The 20,903-nt window shown below is 26.0% G+C and overlaps 1 protein-coding gene across 3 annotated transcripts in view; it reads right to left on the bottom strand.

Moving 5' to 3' along the window:
- Positions 1–20,903, bottom strand: part of LOC101235239 (putative leucine-rich repeat-containing protein DDB_G0290503) — an 81,218-nt gene that overhangs the window by 49,619 nt on the left and 10,696 nt on the right. Inside the window, exons 2-8 of one of the 3 annotated variants that reach the window (XM_065818673.1) lie at positions 18,695–18,743; positions 13,241–13,507; positions 11,823–11,880; positions 10,521–11,219; positions 10,373–10,431; positions 10,191–10,287; positions 8,868–9,007 (exon numbers count right to left, since the gene is read on the bottom strand). In XM_065818673.1, coding sequence (XP_065674745.1) covers positions 8,868–9,007; positions 10,191–10,287; positions 10,373–10,431; positions 10,521–11,127 — 903 coding nt within the window. In that variant the 5' untranslated portion in view covers positions 11,128–11,219; positions 11,823–11,880; positions 13,241–13,507; positions 18,695–18,743. The remainder of the gene's footprint in view (positions 1–8,867; positions 9,008–10,190; positions 10,288–10,372; positions 10,432–10,520; positions 11,220–11,822; positions 11,881–13,240; positions 13,508–18,694; positions 18,744–20,903) is intronic. The other 2 variants (XM_065818672.1, XM_065818674.1) reach the window with 2 other exon arrangements.

The raw sequence follows: 20,903 nt of genomic DNA, 5'->3' as shown, positions 1-20,903 counted from the left end.
CATTTATTTAAGTATCTAAATAAATGTATATAAACTCATACATTATTCATAGGTGTATACATGTATTGATATGAATGTACTGTTACAGGTATTTATAACTATGCTGTTGTAGATGTTATTTATGTATGAAATTAAATAAAAACATTTATGCTTATTTTTTTCAGAGTACAATTTCCCTATTAAAAAATTTAAACAATTTGATGTAACAGATTAACTACAAATGAAAATTTAATAATATTAAAAAAAAGACGACTTTTAATTTTATAAATGGGTCAAAGATCCTCTCAGACTAACCCTTTTGCCCCATTTTTGACCCTTAGCACTTTGTCCAGTTTTTAAAAACTTACTTTTTGAAACCTACAGGACAAAAACTTTTATATTCAAAAGGTTGATTAAAAAAAAAAAATTTTCAACAGTTTTTCAAATATTAAAGATAAAAAAATATTTTACATCTCTGCTCATTAAAATCAGAGATTAAATTATTATTTAAAATTTAATAATAATTTAATAAAAAAGATAAAATTATTGATTAAAATGTTTGTATGTAACTAAGAACATTTTCTCTACCAACTATACTTTTCTTTTTTTTTATTTATTTTCTTTTTATTCATTTTTTTCATAGCTTTTCCTGCTGAAGTGAAGCCATTGCAATAAATGAATTATTTTCAGATAAATTTTTATTTTATTAATTACGCGTTTAACTAACATTTTTTCCTTTCTATTATTGAATTGTAATAGAAACATTAAACATCAACCTGTCGTAATGAAGGCGAATAAAAAGAGACAAACAACGCTTTTATTTTTTAATAGCATTCATACTACAATCTCTTTTAATAATATAATGTAACATAAAAAAATCTTTTATTATTAGGTATTCAGTTAAAATTTTTCTAATGTTGTATTAAATTTGTGTTGATATTTAAAAAAAAAATAATTCAACTGTAGATTAATTGGATATTATCTAACTTTTTTTTTTAATTGAAGATATTATCTAACTTTTTTTTTTAATTGTGCCTGCGAGCGCACAGTTAAAACAAATTAACCTTAGCCGGTAATTTAAATGTTAGTTATTTGTGAGTTTAAATTTAAAAAATACATTGATTTTATTTAAAACTATCATTTTAAAAAGAATACCAGTTCATTAATTTTTGAGTGTTAAAAATTAACGAACTTGTGTTTAGTTTCAATTATGAATAACTATTACTCAGATGAAAATTTAAACAAAGAAAGAAATAAAAATTCTGACCGTCCAAAAAAAACAACTGATCATCGAGTCCACGTGTTAGCCGGTCAAATTAACCGCTCGTCTTTGATTTCTTAATTTCCATGCTGATATATAAGTATATTATATTATATAAGTATTAATATCAAAACTGAATTTGTAATAAGTTGAAGTTTTTAAAAAGGTATTAGTAAAAAATTGTTAACTAGTCAAATGAATAATTAAAAAAAAAATTAATTTTGTGTCTAATTATAAATATAAAAAATAAATAAAAAATAAATAAATAATAAAAATAAATAAAAAAGTAAAAAATAAATAAATAATAAAAAAAAATAATAATAAAAAAGTGTCTAATTGGTAAACATAATCTAAAAAGGTTATAGTTAATGGAAAATATACCTCTGAATATTGTTGTCACTAAAAAAGTAAAAGTGTGGTTTTTAGCTGTGACTTGTAGTAAATATCAAATAACTATGTGTAGTAAATATCAAATAACTACGTGTAGTAAATATCAAATAACTACGTGTAGTAACTATGTGTTTTAAAGCAAATAAAGTATTTTTTGGTTTTTAATTGCAAATGATTCAAAAAGCAAATAAAGTATTGGGTGTGTCAAACATTTTTTGTTTTTAATTGCGAATGATTCAAAAAGCAAAATAAAGTATTAAGTATCTTGAGCATATTTCAATTCAATTTATCTTCAGCATATTTCAATTTTTAGTTGCAGCTCAAAAAGTATTTGCTATACTGCTTATTGAACTTGAAGCATCTATGCGATCTTCATATTTTAAAAACAAAACAATATTTTAGAAAAGGTTTAGTATTATGCTTCAGAATTGGGTACCGTTCTAAAAATAGATTTGATAAACTTTTGGCAAAGCTTTCTAGGACTGAATTGCAAAAAAACAAAACAAGATGTAAAGAAACTTAATACCGATTCCGAAGAAAATGTATATAAAAGTGCAATAAAATAATGCTATTAGGATTTATTCTCATCAGATTCTTGCTACCTTGAATGTTTGCCAGCTGGTGTAATTAAAAAAAAAAAAGGAATAATTAAAGATTTGATGACAAACTTGGAATAAAGGATAAAAGAAAAATAAAGCTTTCGAAATTATATATTTAAACAAAAAGTTTACATCTTAAAGATTTTCTTGTCAAAAAGAATGAAAATAATATTAAAATAGATGTAAATAATACATATAATCATCATAACAAAGAAATTTGTAAACTCTTTATTAGTTCTGATATAAATACAGAATGCAGCATTGTTGATTTTAATGCTGGAAATAGCCATGATTTTATTGTTGATTTTTTGTATCAATTAGTCCTTAATATGAATATGAAAAATATAATTTTATCACTTTAATGAATATCAATTTTCTACTTTTATGATTTTCTTGGACCAGTAAATTATCAACTTTTATAGTTTCGGCTCAAAGAGTGTGAGGGTTAAAACAAAGTCTGTGTAGCATTAGTGATGTGACTTTATTTCAGAAGTTTGGAATTATGTTAATCTGATAAAGAAAGAGTTAACTTTCAAGATTGTTTTCTTGGCTATAAAAAGACTTGCTTTTACATAAACCAGCAACTATTTATATTGCACTATTTTTAAGTGAGTGAAAAGTATACAAAAGAAGAGGCCATGCAATCAACATATTTATTTAGATTCAAATTAAAATAATTCAGATTATTTGATGGAGTAATGCTTTATTTATTGGTGCTAGCATATTAATAAGTTGATGTTATTTCATAATTGGTAAACTTTTAACAATACTTGTGTGATCGAATATCTTTGTAAAATTTAAATTTTGTTTTTACAAATTTAACTGTTTATTTATTTTGTTACTTTTTTTCACTAATTGCAATTTTTTTACTTTTTTTTTCTATGTGTATATATATTTCTATGTGTATATATATATTTTTTTCTATGTGTATATGTTTGTGTTACCCTTATAAAAGTACTAATATAAAAAAAAAAAATATCTAAAAAGATTAAAAACAATTTTAAACAAATTTTTCAGAGTTGAAATTTAAGCTTTCATAATAATTATGGATTAAAACTTATTCATAAACATTTTTGTAAATATGTACTTATTTTATTTGGTTGCAACTTTAAACTAAAAATTTATATACTTATTAGTTTTTTTTTACTTTTTTTATACTTACATTTTAACAGTCGATGTTTAGAGAGCTGGGTAATAATTTTCTGACCTTGTCAAATTTTTTTTGATTAAGCGTTTACTCTCAGGTGCTTAATACGAAGGAGGGGTAATTAGTTGACTTTTGGAAAATGTACCTACTCTGAGCATATTAAAATCCATTAAATTTATTTGTTTATTTCTTTATTTATAATTTCATTTATTGCCAATGAAAACTATCTACTGATAAAAATAAAAACTTGGAGTAATCAGGCTTTAAAATGTCAAGTTTAAACTAAATGGTCAAAATTAAAACATTAATTGTAATCAGAACTTAAAAATTCACGAACACTAATTAAGAATTCAAAAAAATTCAAAAAGAATTCAAAGAATTTCCAAAAGTCTCTAGAGCCTAACTTCTGAGATAAATTATGAGATTTAGTAAAGTGTCTGAATGCTGACAGATTGTCTTTTTGCTTTTCTTTTGCACATTAACCAATTTTATGAGTTACAACCCAAAATATTACTATTACTAGTGATGTTATCAGCTGATAGTTGAGCTGATTAATTGGCATTGGCCAATTATAAGTAAGTTAACTATATTACCTTTATATACATACATTAAACCTTGTTATTCGCCACAATTAGCCTTTTTCATTGGTACATCACTAACTATTACAAAATTTTATCTATTTCAAAATTTCAGTTAACTTATTAACTTTTTATTTTTATTTTTTTAATTTTACATATTTTTGTTTTCACAATAGAACTGATACCCTGTCAAATTTCATCTTTAAACAATTTTCTGATTCTTGATTTATATTTATATGACTGATAATTGCTGCAGGAAACTATTGGTTGGAAATTATTGGTTTCTATTATAAACTATTAGTAACAAAAAAAATTAAAATTCTTTGTTAATAATCAAATAAAATACTCAAAAAAAAAAAGTTGATTTTTGTAAAAACACAAATCAATTTGATAGTTTGGGTTTCAGTACAAATGAAAAGATAAAGTTTGACAAAAGATAGGGATTGATATATCTGAAGGGAGGCTTCAGGTATGTAAGAGAACAATTATGGCAAAATTGTGTTTCTTTCATTCTTATTTTACTTTGCTTTTAAAAAAATGATAATTACTTGGAAAATTAAATTCTATACGAAAATCAGCACTGTGTCAACATAAACCCTGAATAGTAGTATATATATTATAAATTTCTTTTTTTAATTTATAAACATCAATAAATACAATTTTTCTCAATGCTATACTTTTATAATTTTTATGCAACTTTTGCTAGATTTTTAATACTAGTATTCTTCAGCTTAAACAACAAACATATGGAAATGTTACTTTTTAATAGGTCCCCTACTTTGCATTAAAAAGACTTCTTTTTTAATTAAGTATAAAATCTGTCCAGAATTGCATTTTTACATACTGATCATTGTCAAGATTCATACCTCCATTTTAAAATCCAAGTTTATAAAATTGAATTTTGATCGAATTTCTTTCTTATAAATTTTTTCTATTTTCTATTTTTAACATTTGTACCTATTCCTATTTTATATCACATGAACAGACTCTTTAAGAGGTTTTGAGAGGCCTGGGCCAGTTATAAATTGGAGGCCCCAAAAGGTCGATTTGTGCAAAGTTTGTTTTATTTTGAAACATAAAAAAAAAAAGTTGTTTTATTTTACATGCAAACATCACATACTGGAAAGACTGCAGAGCACAGTCTGGCAAACGCTATTTGGACGTAATCACAGCCCAAATAATGACTACTTTAAGGAGCAAAATTTAAAAATGGGACTCTATTTTGGACAAGGATGACGTCAAAGCAAAATTCTGCAATTTCTATTTTCAAAGAGCAGCTCAAGAATAAGAATTTTGAACTAAGTGATGATTACAAGGAACACACAGAACTTATGTTAATTTTACTTGGAGAAATTTCAGAAAGAAATGTACATTGGCATAAGTAAGAAAGATGGATGCCGTCAGTGATATACGCTGCTAAAATGTACCTCTTTAGAGATTCAATAGGCTATAATGCGTAACTACTGCGAAGCTTAGAGATATATGCTTTTTTAATGCTCTTGTAAATGTCAAGCACTGGTTAACATGCCCCCAAGGAGTTGACGCTTCTTTTAATGACTTAAATCTTTTCAATAAGTTGCAGAATTTCAAAGTCATCAACAAGGAAATATTAGAAAGCTTCTCAAGAATATTTAAAAATCCCTTTTGCTATTTAACCGAGGAGATTGAAGTTTTTTCATTGTTTTTAAAAACATTTTTGACAATGAAATAAAGAATATTGTTAAGAAACTCCAATTCTACCAATGTGGTGAGCTGAAAAAAGGTACACCAACCTTTCCTGTAGTGACAAAAAATAAATAAATTCCATCATTAATTGGACAAAACTCTTGGTAGTAAATTATATTTAAATAGGAAAAAGTAGTTACTTTTTCCTATTTAAATCAATAACTTTAAATTCAAATGAAATTTAGAATTTTTACGCTACCCATCACCAGAAAAAACCAAAAAAAAAAAGGGAGATCGACAGTTATTAGTTTTTTTGGAACACCCTAATACCTCAATGATTAAATTAGTTTGATGAACAATTGCGAGTAGCTTCATCCAAATAGAAAACATCAAAATGTATTTAAACTTAGAAATATAGTTTTGAATAGTATTTTGTTCCATTATAGCCTGGGCTGTTAAATGTAGCACCCCAAGTCCATTTAAAGCACTACTCACTGAATTCAAATGTTGTGCAACTGATTTAACACCATCAATCCATGCTGACCATTTTGTTTTGGACATTCTATGCAACGAAACAGGAAAATATTGTTTTAGAATTTCCCACATTTGAGGGCTGCAACTGAATAAATTGTACATTTGCTGAATTGTTCCAAAATGTTACTGCTTCTTTGCATGATTCAGTGCAATCGACACCAACTAAATTCAATGTGTGATTTCTGCATCTAGAAAACATACAATTTGGATTTTGTTCTTTCAAAACCGCTTGCACCCCATTATACTTTCTAGTTATATTAGCGCCGTTGTCATAAGCTTGACCTATGCAGGCTTCAAAATTCATTCAAAGTTTTCAATATTTCTAGTGTTTAAGCAGCAATTTCTCTTCCAGTTTTTTTGTGAAACTGTAAAATAAAATAAATGTTTCTTCAAATCAAAAGTTTAAATTGTTAAAATAAGATTATGTTAAAAATGTTAACATAATGAATAACCAGAGCAGTTTGTTCCTTGTACGAGCAATCTGGAGTAGCATTAACTATTTTTGAAAAATATTTTGCTTTTGCAATTTTGTGGAGGATAGGTGTTTGTAAAGGTGAACCACAAATATCAATAAATTTGTTCTGATTTTGTTTTGAAAGATAATGAGCTAGCTTTTGCTGCTTACACTGTCATGAGTCTCTAACACGTTCAACATACTTAGCTAAAAGTGGGTCATATTTGCTAAGAAGTTTGATAAAACTTAAAAAATTCCCATTCACTTGATCACTTATTTGTTAATTTGAACCAGAAAGAGCTAATCCACATTCAAAAAAAAAATAATAACATCTAGAATACGTTGGAATAATTTTTTCCAGTTTTCAGTTTCAGCCTTGAGTTCAGATAAAAGTAAATTATCAACTGAAGTTTCACATAATGCTACTAACAGATTTCCATGCAACATAATTTTCTTTGTGAATTTTTGTGCAACTGTATACAACCTTTCAATCTCCTCTAATCTCTACTAATGCTCCATCCAACAGAATCAGAGAAAAATGATACATTTGCAGTATTTTTTTTTCACAAGAAAACAAGGTGCACAATACAAAGATTGTTTTTAAATATTCCAGCGCAACCAATCTTTTTTACATGTTTCTCCATTTGCAAGAGTTTTTTTTACTAAACGATATGGAAATGAATGGTGATTAGAATCTTGAACAATATTATTTGAAATTTCAAAGCAAGTCTTAAGAAAAGAGTTTGCATGACTAAAACTGTTCTTGTTGATAATTGTAATGTCAATAAAAATGGCCAGATTAGGGACTGGATTACCTTGCTTAGTCTGATCTGTTACCTCTGGCACCATATAATGAATTTTATTTGCACTCACATTTGCATCTTCCTGAAATGAGGGTTTAGGGTTCATCCTGTTCCTGGTTTAAAATATTTAAATTTTCTACTGGTTGTTGTTCCAAATGGGCCATATGGCTCATGTGGCTCCCCCTCTGATAGGGCCTGTACATGAAGATTTGCCTTTTATAAGGCCCAATTGTAGTTTAGCTCAGTTTAGTTTTATTATGCCGAATTGCATTTTCATTCTGCTAAATATTTTTGCTGCTGCTGCATTATTCTAGTTATTTCCATATTTGCTTCACTAATGTATTTTTGTTTACACTTGCATTCTATTAGGTATACACCAGAAGAGCTATTTGACTGTTGTTTTATTTTGTTGTGCGATATTAGTAAAGATTTAAGATTTGCGCTTGATTTAAAAACATCAGGTCTTCTAACCTGCTTTCCTAAAGATTATTTTAAGTTTTGGTGATAATGTTAAGATCCATGGAAGTGATTTAGTTAGCAAAGTTGCTTCATTGATAGATAAGGTTATTTTATTATTTGAGTTTGTTGAATCTCATTTTTGTTTAACATCTTTTGCAAAGTTTTGCAATTATTTTCTTGTATCGGTTCTCAGCAAATATATCTATATGAAAATTGATTTATTTATATAAATATTTTAGAGCAAATAGATAAGTCTCTAAGGACAAATCTCTAAAATATGACTTCTAAGATATTTGGATCATGATTTGAATTGCTTTATATTTGAATGCTTGTTAATAATTCGATGTATGTTAACATCATAACTACAGTTTGATTGCTGGTTATTTGAATATCTATAAAATTTTGTTTTGTTTTTGCCTTAAAATTTAATATATTTAATGGCACTAGGTTGGCTGTTTACTATGTTGAAAACAGATGGCATTATCTCAATTGGAAAACTGTGCGTGGCAACTTTCTATGCACATTAAAAACAATTTTATTTCTAGTGGTGGAATGGAACGTAATGTCAAGTTCGAAAGTCTATTGAAACTCAATTTAATAAATATGGAACTAATGGAGGTATGAACCAGTAGGTAAAAATGCAATTCGGGGCACCCTATTCTCTACATTTAATCAAAAAAAAGCCCCTTTAATGTGGATTTTAAGAAAAATGTTAAAAAATGACCTTTCTGTTTGTTGTTCAAGGTGAAGATTCTAATATTAAAAACCTAGCAAAAATTTCTTAAAAATAACAAAAGTATAGTATTGATATATATTTATATATATATATATATATATTTATATATATATATATATATATATATATATATATATATATATATATATTTATATATATATATATATATATATATATATATATATATATATATATATATATATATATATATATATATATATATATATATATAGATACACACACAAATTAAAAAATAACAAACATGTTTGTCTTCAACACTTTCTTTGTCTTTCTTCAAATTTGCAACTTCTTGATTTAATCTCAAAACAATATTTCTTAATGCTTCATTTTCACTACATAAAATTTCATTTTGTTTTTTAAAATGATTCATGTTCTCGTGAACTATAAAATTGAAAATAAAAAATAAATATTATTTCAAGTTTAGTTCAAAATAATAGAGAAACATTTTTTTGAGTTTTATGTAGATCACATCTAACAAAAGTTTTTAAATTAAAAGTTATTTTAAAATAATGATTATCACCTTATCATCATCATCATCATCATCATCATCATCATCATCATCATCATCATCATCATCATCATCATCATCATCATCATCATCATCATCATCATCATCATCATCATCATCATCATCATCATCATCATCATCATCATCATCATCATCATCATCATCATCATCATCATCATCATCATCATCATCATCATCATCATCATCATCATCATCATCATCATCATCATCATCATCATCATCATCATCATCATCATCATCATCATCATCATCATCATCATCATCATCATCATCATCATCATCATCATCATCATCATCATCATCATCATCATCATCATCATCATCATCATCATCATCATCATCATCATCATCATCATCATCATCATCATCATCATCATCATCATCATCATCATCATCATCATCATCATCATCATCATCATCATCATCATCATCATCATCATCATCATCATCATCATCATCATCATCATCATCATCATCATCATCATCATCATCATCATCATCATCATCATCATCATCATCATCATCATCATCATCATCATCATCATCATCATCATCATCATCATCATCATCATCATCATCATCATCATCATCATCATCATCATCATCATCATCATCATCATCATCATCATCATCATCATCATCATCATCATCATCATCATCATCATCATCATCATCATCATCATCATCATCATCATCATCATCATCATCATCATCATCATCATCATCATCATCATCATCATCATCATCATCATCATCATCATCATCATCATCATCATCATCATCATCATCATCATCATCATCATCATCATCATCATCATCATCATCATCATCATCATCATCATCATCATCATCATCATCATCATCATCATCATCATCATCATCATCATCATCATCATCATCATCATCATCATCATCATCATCATCATCATCATCATCATCATCATCATCATCATCATCATCATCATCATCATCATCGTCATCATCATCATCACCACCATTATCATTTACTTAAAAAACAAAAAAATAAAAACAAACATTCAATGAGTTGAGCATTATTAAAAGCACCACAGTTGCAGCCATTGAATAGGTTACAGTTAACTTTTCTTAATGTCTCATTTAACATTTCAGAATACTAAAACAAATGTTAATTACAAACACGTTTTTAAAAAAAATGGTAAAATAAACTTTAACATAACAACTGCTTAAGAATAAACTACCTGGTTTAGTTTACTAATTGAGTGCTTAAATTCATTGGAATTATAACTATGAGATGAACCTAAATAATTAATAAAACAATTTTTATAAAAGACACAAAAAAAACTATTTTAAAAGGATGGATGAAATAGGATTTAAACAACTGTTTACCTTTTTCTATTAAAGTATTAAGAGAATTAAATATTGGTTGCAAGTCCTCATCAAATGAATTAAATTGCTTCATTTCATTATCTTTATGATTATTATTAGACACAAAATTATTTTTGTACTTGTTCTTTTTAGGAGTTATTTTTACTGCACCATCTGCAAGATAATCTTCAGGCGATGTATTATTAATAACATTTTGTGAGTAATTTACAGAACTTGAAACATCTCTTGTATTAAAACTAAATGCATCTTTTTTAAAAGACATTTTTTTGTCACTATTTATTAATATGTTGTCTCTGGAGTCATTTTGTTTAAACGCAGATATATTTTGAATTGTATCATTCTGTGCATCCTTTGTGTAACTTTTTTCTCTAGTACTTGCACTTTTATTTAATGTTTTTAACTTTATAAAGTCTGTTTCACATTCATTCAAGTCTTCTTTTATTGTCATAGTGTCTTTAGATAAGCTTTTATTAAAGTCTTCTTTAGTTTTATTTATATCTACAAACTTGTTATCTCTTGAAGGATGTGGCACTACAGACAGTTTATCTTGCGAAGATATGATTTGTGGAGATATAACTTGAGAATGCTCTGAGCTTCTTTTATGCATATGCTTACTTTGTTTTTCATTTTTTAACTTTTGGTTTTGAGTGGAACTGCATTTTTCTGAAGTTAAACTATCTTCTGCATCACCAGGTACTTCTGAGTAAAAAGAAAATCAATCTTTAAAAAATGAAAAAATTCTCAACTGTGAATGTTACTAAAGACATAACCTTCTGAATAATTACTATCAAACTTTATGAAAAAAATACTTTAGAACCTTTTTTTTCCTTTGCCTAGCGAAATTAACTTCATTTGTCTAGAGTAATGGTTGGCACAAAAAATATTGTAATCACTTCTAACCAGCTAACAAATTTGCTAAAGATAATTTGGTCTTGTTTTGATAAAAAAACTTGCACTAAAATATGTTTAACTAACTTATCTGACTTTCAAAACTTAACTATCTGAAAACACGGGCACAATATTTTGGTTTATTGGAAAAATGATTGCATTATGTTTTTAAATCTTTTTTAAAGTAAAAATAATTTTTATTAAAGATGGTTGCTCATGATTTCTCAACAAAATGAACTTTATTAAGATTCATGTTCCATTAAGTTCATGTGATAATAAGTAATAACTTTCCCAAAAATTATGAATAAAAAATGAAACTTAAAACACTGATAAAACTCTTTATTTAAATAAAAATAATCAAAAAGTTATTGTACTAAATTCCTTCACTACTCTAAAAAAATCATTCATCGATACCTTTTATTTCACTAGCAGTTGATATATTTTCAATACAGTTAGTGTCATTTGGTCTAAACTACAAAAAAAAAAAAATTCTGTTAAAGTATAATAATTGTATTGAATTTTTTATAAAATGCTACAATACATTACATTACATTACAGAAAATATTATTTATAAGGGATGTACCAGATAGCATTTTTTAAATATGCGGCCAGATACCAGATAATCCGATAATTAAAAATTATCTGGCCAGATATTTTTTCCATATTTGTATCTTCATATGTATCATATTTGTAACTCCACAAGATTATTCAAAAGCATGTTAATTGTAAAGAAATCGTATGAAATAAAAAAAACAAATGTCTATCGAAGGTATAATTTTGCTTTTATTCCACATTTTAAGGTAATTTTAATTAAAGTATCATCAAAAACATATGGGATATGAAAGTATTCATCAAAAACATATGGGATATTAATGATGAAAAGTCAAAGCAAGTTCATTAAAAAATAGCCAACCAATTAGTATCATTAATACTAAATGGTTGGTTAATATGTACTGCTCAAAAAGTTAGCCCTAAATTATTAGCACCACTAGTATCTTCTCCATTTTCGGAGATTTTATTAGATATTTGTATATATAGGCAATTGTTTTCATTACAAAACCAACACTACGTACTTTGATAAGTCAAATATTACAAAATATCGTCACAGCAAATAATATCTGAATTTAAAATATTCATAAAAAAAAAGGAAGATCTAAGCTGCTACCTCAACACAGAGAAATTGTTTATACATAATAATGCAAATAAATTCATAAATGAGTGATAAAATCTGGATTTCTTGTAAACAGTTAATTCCTAATTTTTTGAACTCTATAACTTGAGTTAAACTTTTTTGAATCTACTAACATTAGATTATTTTAAAAAATTAACATTTTAAAATTTGTGTTCTAGGTTCTCTCATTATGCTAATTGCCAAATGGTTTGATCAGGTCTAAACTATGTATCTTTAAGACTGCAGCAATAGTTAAAATAAGTTTTTTTCTTATTGATTAGCATAAAATATCTGGTGTAATCAATGGGATTATTTTGTTATTGGGCTGGATACCAGATAACATACAAAACCCACTTGTATATCCAGCCAGACATTCTATTCGGCACACCCCTATTATTTATATAAATATATTACTAATTTAAAAATAAAATTCATTTAGGTTTTAATTTTTTTATGATCAAATAAATAAATGACAACTAATAACGATAATAACAAAACTAATGATAAATAAAAAAAAAATAATGATAAATAATGAGCAAATAAATTAATAAACTAATAACAATAATTTCTATGTGAAACTCTGTTAATTAAAAGCTTAAAATGAAACTTATTTAGAATTTAAATGAACTACATTAAAAAAGTATTTATTAACATAAATAACCTTTCTTTTCTTTGACACTTTTGCATACAAACTGTCTGATTGGCTTACATTAATACTGTCAGAATCATCTGACACTGTACATGTGGATAAAATTGGGGGATATTCAACACCATGGATTAGGTCCCCAACAAACAATTGAGCTATTTTTGAAATAAATCCCAAAGCAATGACTATAGAAGAATGAGACAAGCTTAGATTGATTTTTTTAGCACTTGGAATGGCAATAACCAATGCAACTGATGGAAGCAGGTATGAACCAATATGGCGCTAAAATACAAAAACTTTTGTAACTAAAATACAAAGTCTTTTGTTATACTTTTTTCAAAAGATAGGTAATTTTATAATTAATTACTATAATACATTATTAATAATATTTATAAAATAATATTCATTTTAGGTGCATATATGTGTGTGTGTGTGTGTGTGTGTGTGTGTGTGTGTGTGTGTGTGTGTGTGTGTGTGTGTGTGTGTGTGTATATATATATATATATATAAATTTTAATAAAATTTTTATAAAATTGGTTTTGCAGGTTTTATTATAACTATTTTATTTAGAATTTATCTTAATTATTATTCTTAATTATTCAGTTAAGAATTAAACTTTATTTTTTTTAATTTTATTTAGAACTTAATTGAATTCTAAATAAAGTAATTAAAATTTAAACTCATTTAAAAAAACACATGGAAACAAACATTCTATTTAATTAAATAAAGCATTCATTTTTATGTTGTGTTTTTATAAATTAATTTGTTCAGAATTTATAAAAAAAGTTTGTTTTGCTGTTTTTATTTTAATTATTCTGTTTAGAAATTAATCATAACATTTTTTTATGTGTTATAACTTAATCAACTTTTATTTAGAATTTAAATGAAAACGTTTTATATGCCACTTTAATTATTTAGTAAAATTTTGAGGTCGGCAAAAAATTGTCTACCTAAGACAATGTTAGGTTGCCAATTTTTTGAGCTTAACAGATTCTAATAGCCTTTGTGTGTACATTTATGAGGCAATGAGAACAGAGAGTCAAGCCAAATGTAATAAAATACATATTTCTTTGATTAGTAAAACCCATTTTTCTTTTTTAAAAACTTTCTTATTTTGAAATTTTGTTCAGTTTTGAATCTATACTTAAATAATAAATAACAAAATTATTTGGTTTTTCTTTTAATCTACAGTGTGACCACAGACTACTTTATTACTATTAATGTTCATTAAAATTTCAATCTAATAATTAAATAAATAAGATGATTACATTAATTAGAAATCTTAAATAATGCTTCAACACATTGCAGTTTTTATATTTTAAAATAACTTTATTATTAGGTAATTAGTGAAATATAATTAGGATAGCATGATAGTGGGATAATTAGGATTGTATGACTCAAATATACTTCTGATATAGTTTATGAATAATTTAGCACATTTAAGGATTCAAAAATAATATCATACAATGAATTATATGCTTTTCTTTTATAACATTTCTTTAAAAAGTTTTTTTTTAATACTACGATCCACCACTGCAATATTATTTATACAATGATTAACCAATTTATTGTGCTGACAAATTTATTTACAATTACAGAAAAAAACATTAAAAAAAAATACAATTATTAAAACTATGTAATAAAAGTAAATGGTTTTAACATATTTACTCTATAAACTTTGCAATGCAGTGTTATTTCATTCATAGAAGAACCATATTTTGATTCTCATTCATTATATTAAATAACATATATTTAATAATAACTAAAAATGTATAGATCGGGGAAATATTTAAAGAATATAAGTTAAAGAATCTAAAGGGTAATTCCATGTCAAATGACCCAGAAAATTTTTAAAATGTCACCCAATATCTCAGATATCTCTTGCTGATTTTATATACAGTTAAGAGTACTTAGCAAAATAAGAGTACTTAGCAAAATAGAATTCCTTGAAAATTTATATAAGAAAATATAAGAAAATTTTAGTCTTGTGCTCCAAGAAGATCATGAGATAAGACTATTTTACTTATAGGAGATATTGACCAGGTCCCTCATGTCTTCTCAGAATTGAAATATTTATTAAGAGGTTTCAAGTCGCATAACCTTAAAAATGTTTGTTCTTTTCACTTAAAAATTTGTACTTGGCTATTTTCAGGGATGAAGATTTCAATGAAATAATCAGAAATAAAAAAAATATTATTAAGTACCTGTATTTATCATTTTAAATAAATTTAGACAATTTTTTATATACCTAATTTTGATGCTTATAAAACCCAACTGGCCTTGATGATATCAAAATAAAATTTTACACATTCTATAATTATTGATCTTTCAGAAAAGTTAAGAATTTTGCTCTGCAAGTATTTGGATTTCCATATATGGATAATGGGGTACTGTCCCACTTTTTTATAGCAAAATATTGCAAATGATATTTCAATGGCTTCCAGACTAGCTGGAGCTCTGAAACTTTTAACTTTGAAAATATCGTCTTTAAAGTATTGTAAAATAATAAATATATTATAAAATATTGTTTTTCCATTCAGTTTTTGATCATTCTATATTCAATGATCTTTTTTAAAATATTTTAAGTTCATGTTTATAAGAATTTTGATTTGCAAGTATACAGATTAAAAACAGTCATCCATCTAAAAAAATCATTTTAACAGAACTTTACATTGTATAATTTTAAACTTTTTGAATTGAAAAAAGTTGATGACTTTTCATTCTTAAAAGTTAACAGCAAGTTGTTTAATTGACTAAAATCCAACATTAAAAAATATATATATATCCGGCCATAACATTATATCAATAAAAAAGAAAATCTGTAAAACTTTCAAATGATACTTGTCATAAGCTAGTTTATTGTCTAAAGATTGATTTAAAGAGACTTGATTGTTATAAAGATGGCAGAGAAGAACTAATTTGGAGATATGAAATAAATGATGACAATATTTTAAAAATCTGCATTAAACTTCATCATGAAAAAATTTCAAAAAACAGAACAATTCCTGGAACTAGGAGCTATCATCAACATAACCCAGAATCTATAGATACTATTAGCCTTAAAGAAAAAAGTGAAGAGGTTAATATAGCAGGTATTTTTTTATTTTATGGAACTTAAAGTTCTCAAACTAATCAGCAAACTAACATTATACATTCAAATTTTGGTGAGTTTATTCCGTGAAAATATGAAAACTTTTATTGAATTGGTATGATAAATGAAATTTATCATCTTGAAATTTTTTTATGATGATGTTAAAGTTAAATTTTTATGCAGATTGTTAAAGTTTTGTCATCTGTTAAAGATTTTAAGGCAACGTTTATGCACCTTTTAACACCGAACTAGGGCTTTCAAAACCGGTTTTAAAAAACCAGTTTTTCAAATAAATTTGATAGATTTGAAAACCAATTTCTAAATTACGAAAACCGGTTTTCTATTTTTTAACATTGTAATAATATATTTTTGTTATACAATAACATTTTGTTAAGTTAGTTTAATAAGCTGTTTTTTTAACACGCAGTTTTAATTTTTTTCCTGCAGTAGACGAGGATTTCATTTTTCCAAAATGTTACATAATATTTACCCAATACAAACAGTTGCTTGTATAAAAATACATGGATGTAAACACAAAATTTTAGGGAATGTTTTGCCAAAATGGATTCCCAAAAAATACTTATATCCTTCTCAAATATCTTGGATTTAATATTCATTTATATGTATTTATAAAACGTATTTATATGTAAGATTATATTACGTTTATGTATTTATAAATCTAATAATTTAATACATTCATGTATTAAATTATGAATTAGCAATTCTTTTACTATATTTACAAAATCCTGGAAACCTTTCCGGCCCTGCAAAAAAATCTAGTCTACTTCCTTTAGCTTCAAAAATCGACATTATTAAATAGTCTAAAAAATGTTATTGTCTACAATATTGGAAAATTCTATTGTGAACATTTTCTTTGCCGACTTGATGCCAACCTCTAAAAAATTGAGGTCGGCAAATTATTGCCAACCTTTTTTTTCCTCATTCCGAGGGTTGTATAATATATAAATTAAGTATTTTTTGTTATTCAATTTCCATAAAAAATTTGAAAAATGGTTAAAACCGCTTTTTTTGGGAATTTGGAACTTGAAAACCTGTTTTTCAAAAAGTCGGTTTATGTCTAAACCCTACACCGTACTGCACAGCAACTTTTAACAAACTCTTCTGGCCATCTAGAACAGATGAGTGTTGGGTTTTAATTACCAACACAATTTATATCATTGATGCAACTGTATCAACAACTGGACGTATGTATACTTCGACTGTTGACATATCTAGGCAAATTTCAACATAATCTTGAACCTTTAGTTTTTGTGTTTTACTTTGTAAACAATTAAATATAACAGAACAAGTATAAACTAAAAAAATTTTGAAAGCAATATTTTCAAAAGAAATAAGTGGGGCATGGCCCCTGGCTCACGGACCATCTGGTAATCTGCCCTGGAAACAATTTTAACACACGTTCATCAGGACTACACAAATACTGAAATTTTCAGAGCTCTAGGGAAGCCTGGAAAGTAGTGAAAAATCTATTGCTAGATTCCACTAAAAAAAAGTGGGACACATGACTCAGTCCCTTTCCCACCCTTTTGTCTTGAGTCCTGGAAACAACTTTAACATGCATGTTTATCAGCACTTCAGAAATCACAAAGGTTTCATTGCTCCAATTAGTCCAGAAAGTAGAGAAAAATATGGCAATATTTTTCTACAAAAAAATGGGGACCATGCCTTTAATCTATGCTAAATACAAGAATGTAAATAATTCATTTAACAAACATCACTTAAAACAAATTTTTAACTATTTTAGTGTTTAAATTTAGAAAAAGAGTAATTAAAAAAAAAAAAGCCTTTAAGGCTTTAAAAATTATTAAATTACCATTAATTATTATCATAAATTAATTTATGATTACAGATGTCTAAATACTATGAGCTTTGTGGCTCCAACAGTTTCTAGTCTGTTTATAATCTAATCTGAAGTATTGTCACTGAGCAATACTCCATAAGGGACTCACATATGTACAATAGAAAATGTAAAATGCTTTTGGATTCTAATACAGAATGTTTTTAAGAAAGTATGGTGCTTGTTTTTAATAGCTAGATAAAAACAAGAGACCTGAAATCAGTCAGAGATTGCAGGTTTGTCCATCCCATAAACTACATTAGATTTTGATGAAACTTGCTGAGTTGGTTTTTATCAATCAAAAAAGCAAATCCAAAATATTTTAGTTTAAATTCATTCATTTCCTTGTTTTGAGAGATACAGTCAATTGAAACTTCCTATTTTCTCCATAAATATTTTCCCAAAAAAAAACTCCAGTTGCAAAAACATGTTTTGCTTGTATTTCGATGCTCTATATTTTTTAAGAAAATTTTAGAAAAACTATTCATTTATTTTAATTTATAGAAAACTTTAGACTTACTTTTTTACATTGTCATTTTTTAAAGCCATATTATAACCATAATGGCAGCCTAAAAAGCAAAAGGAAAAAGAAAAAAAATAATAATAATTTTAAAGAGTTAATTTTGTATATATGTATATATATATATATACAAATCCTAGTTTTGTATATCAATTCATTAAACATTTGTAGTAGTTACTGAAATGATACAACTTAGTAAACAATTACAGAGACTAAAAGTTGGTTTCAGAAATAGAAAAAATTAATCTTTACTTTGTAACACTAAAAATTAGAATCAAAACTGTTTTTATTATATTTTTGGATATTTTTAATTTTTTAAATAATTTAGAAACAAAAACATATTTTTTTATTATTCTTTTTTTTAAATACAGCTCTGATATCTCGAACCCTCGATAACTCGAACTGCCAGTAACTTGAACTAACTTTGAATCTCCCTTGAACCTTTATCTATGGGATTAGGCTCCCAATAACTCAAGGTTCGAAATATCGGAAGTTGACAGTAGTTCAAATTAAATATCTAAATGTTTACTTCAGATTTGGTTCTCCATCACAGTTAAAATATTTGTTTAAAATTAGAAATTTAGTTTAAAATTTGATAATGTAAAATTTTAAAAACTTCCAATTTGGGTATCTAAGGATCTAAAACCTAATTACATAAATATAAACTCATAATCAAAATATATCAAAAATATTTTTTTTATTATTTTGAACATTTTTTTTGCTTGTATTTATATTTTCATTTTAAAACTTTCCAATAACTCCATAATTTATTTTCTTCTGATATTATTAAAAAATTTACGAAATCAGTTTTCATATTATTCTAAAAAAATGTCTTTTTTATTATGTAATAGTTTAATTAGCCATTATGAATAAAAAAAGATATTACAAAATGTTGATGCTTTACATAAATCCAAAGTTGTCTATGTTTAAACAAAAATTAAATGTTAATCTGAAATTTCATATTAAAAATAAAGCAATCTATAAGAAAATTCAGAAATTTAAAAACAACCGTATCTCGTACACTTCATATAGTTTTGAGCTAAAGTTTACAGGGTTTGTTTTTCTAATTGAACCATCCAACCAAATTATATCTTTTAATATTGTCCATGTTAAACCTTGGTCTACTCCATGCTGGACCTTGGTCTTCTCTGCATTGAATGACATGTATTCACATTTGACTTTATAATTGTCTAATATGTGATTTTATAAACCACCTATTAGACAATTACATCAGATGACTACTTGATGATTGGTTTATTGTCATCAGTATAAAGAAACCACAAAACCACATGCACAAGTTTTGTAAAGAAGTAAAGAGTCACTTTACTAATTGCACTAGCCAAGTAAAACTTAAACATCATCAAAGCACAACTTTATATTGTTAATAATAAGATTTAATGATCAATTTTGCTTAAAACATATGAAATTGAGATTGGATGAGTCTTTAACTTGATTGTAAATAGGCATGATTTGGTTAATTTTCAGGTATTTGAAATAAAGAGAAAAAGGATTTGCACAAGGTTAAGATTAGAGTGGATTGAATGCATTTTATCTAGCAATAATGAACTTGATATTTTAAAATTTCTTTATATCTAGATAAAACCTACCCATACCCTCAATTGATATAGGTACTGAAGTCCTGTATTTCAGTTTAACATGTTCGCTGCCAACTACAAGTATACTCGTAGAGCTTTTTTTTTGTCAGTTATATTCAGAATAAAAAATACTACAGAATTATTTTTGATTAAAAATATTTTATTTATTGAAATTTTGATATCTAGCCTTGGCAATGAGAATGAAAGCCTTGGCAAAAATTAATCATAGCAGACTTTATGGCTCAGCAAAGAAATAAAGCATAATTTAAAATTATGCTTTATTTCTCATTTCTAATTATAACCTCATCAATGACATGTCAATTTGTGAAGAGAGATTTATATATTTAAATAGGCTTGTTTAAATAACTTACACCCATTTAAGTTATTTACAAAGGTGAAATAAAGCTCATGCTAATATACAATTACTTTTTTTTTTTTTGGTGACTATCATGGACGTATGTTTTAGATTTTTGTCTTGTTGAAAACTCCAACCATGCAATATTTTGTTGTTTGCATATGGCAGCATTATTTTCTTATTCCCTTTATTTTCATGTTTTTGTATAAAGGAATAAATAAGGTTTTTTTTAACAGGATAGCAGCCAAAGATTGCTTTG

Source organism: Hydra vulgaris, chromosome 15, assembly GCF_038396675.1.
Source record: "Hydra vulgaris chromosome 15, alternate assembly HydraT2T_AEP".
Classification (NCBI taxonomy): Eukaryota; Metazoa; Cnidaria; class Hydrozoa; order Anthoathecata; family Hydridae; genus Hydra; species Hydra vulgaris.
This window is presented reverse-complemented; position numbering and strand designations above follow the sequence as displayed.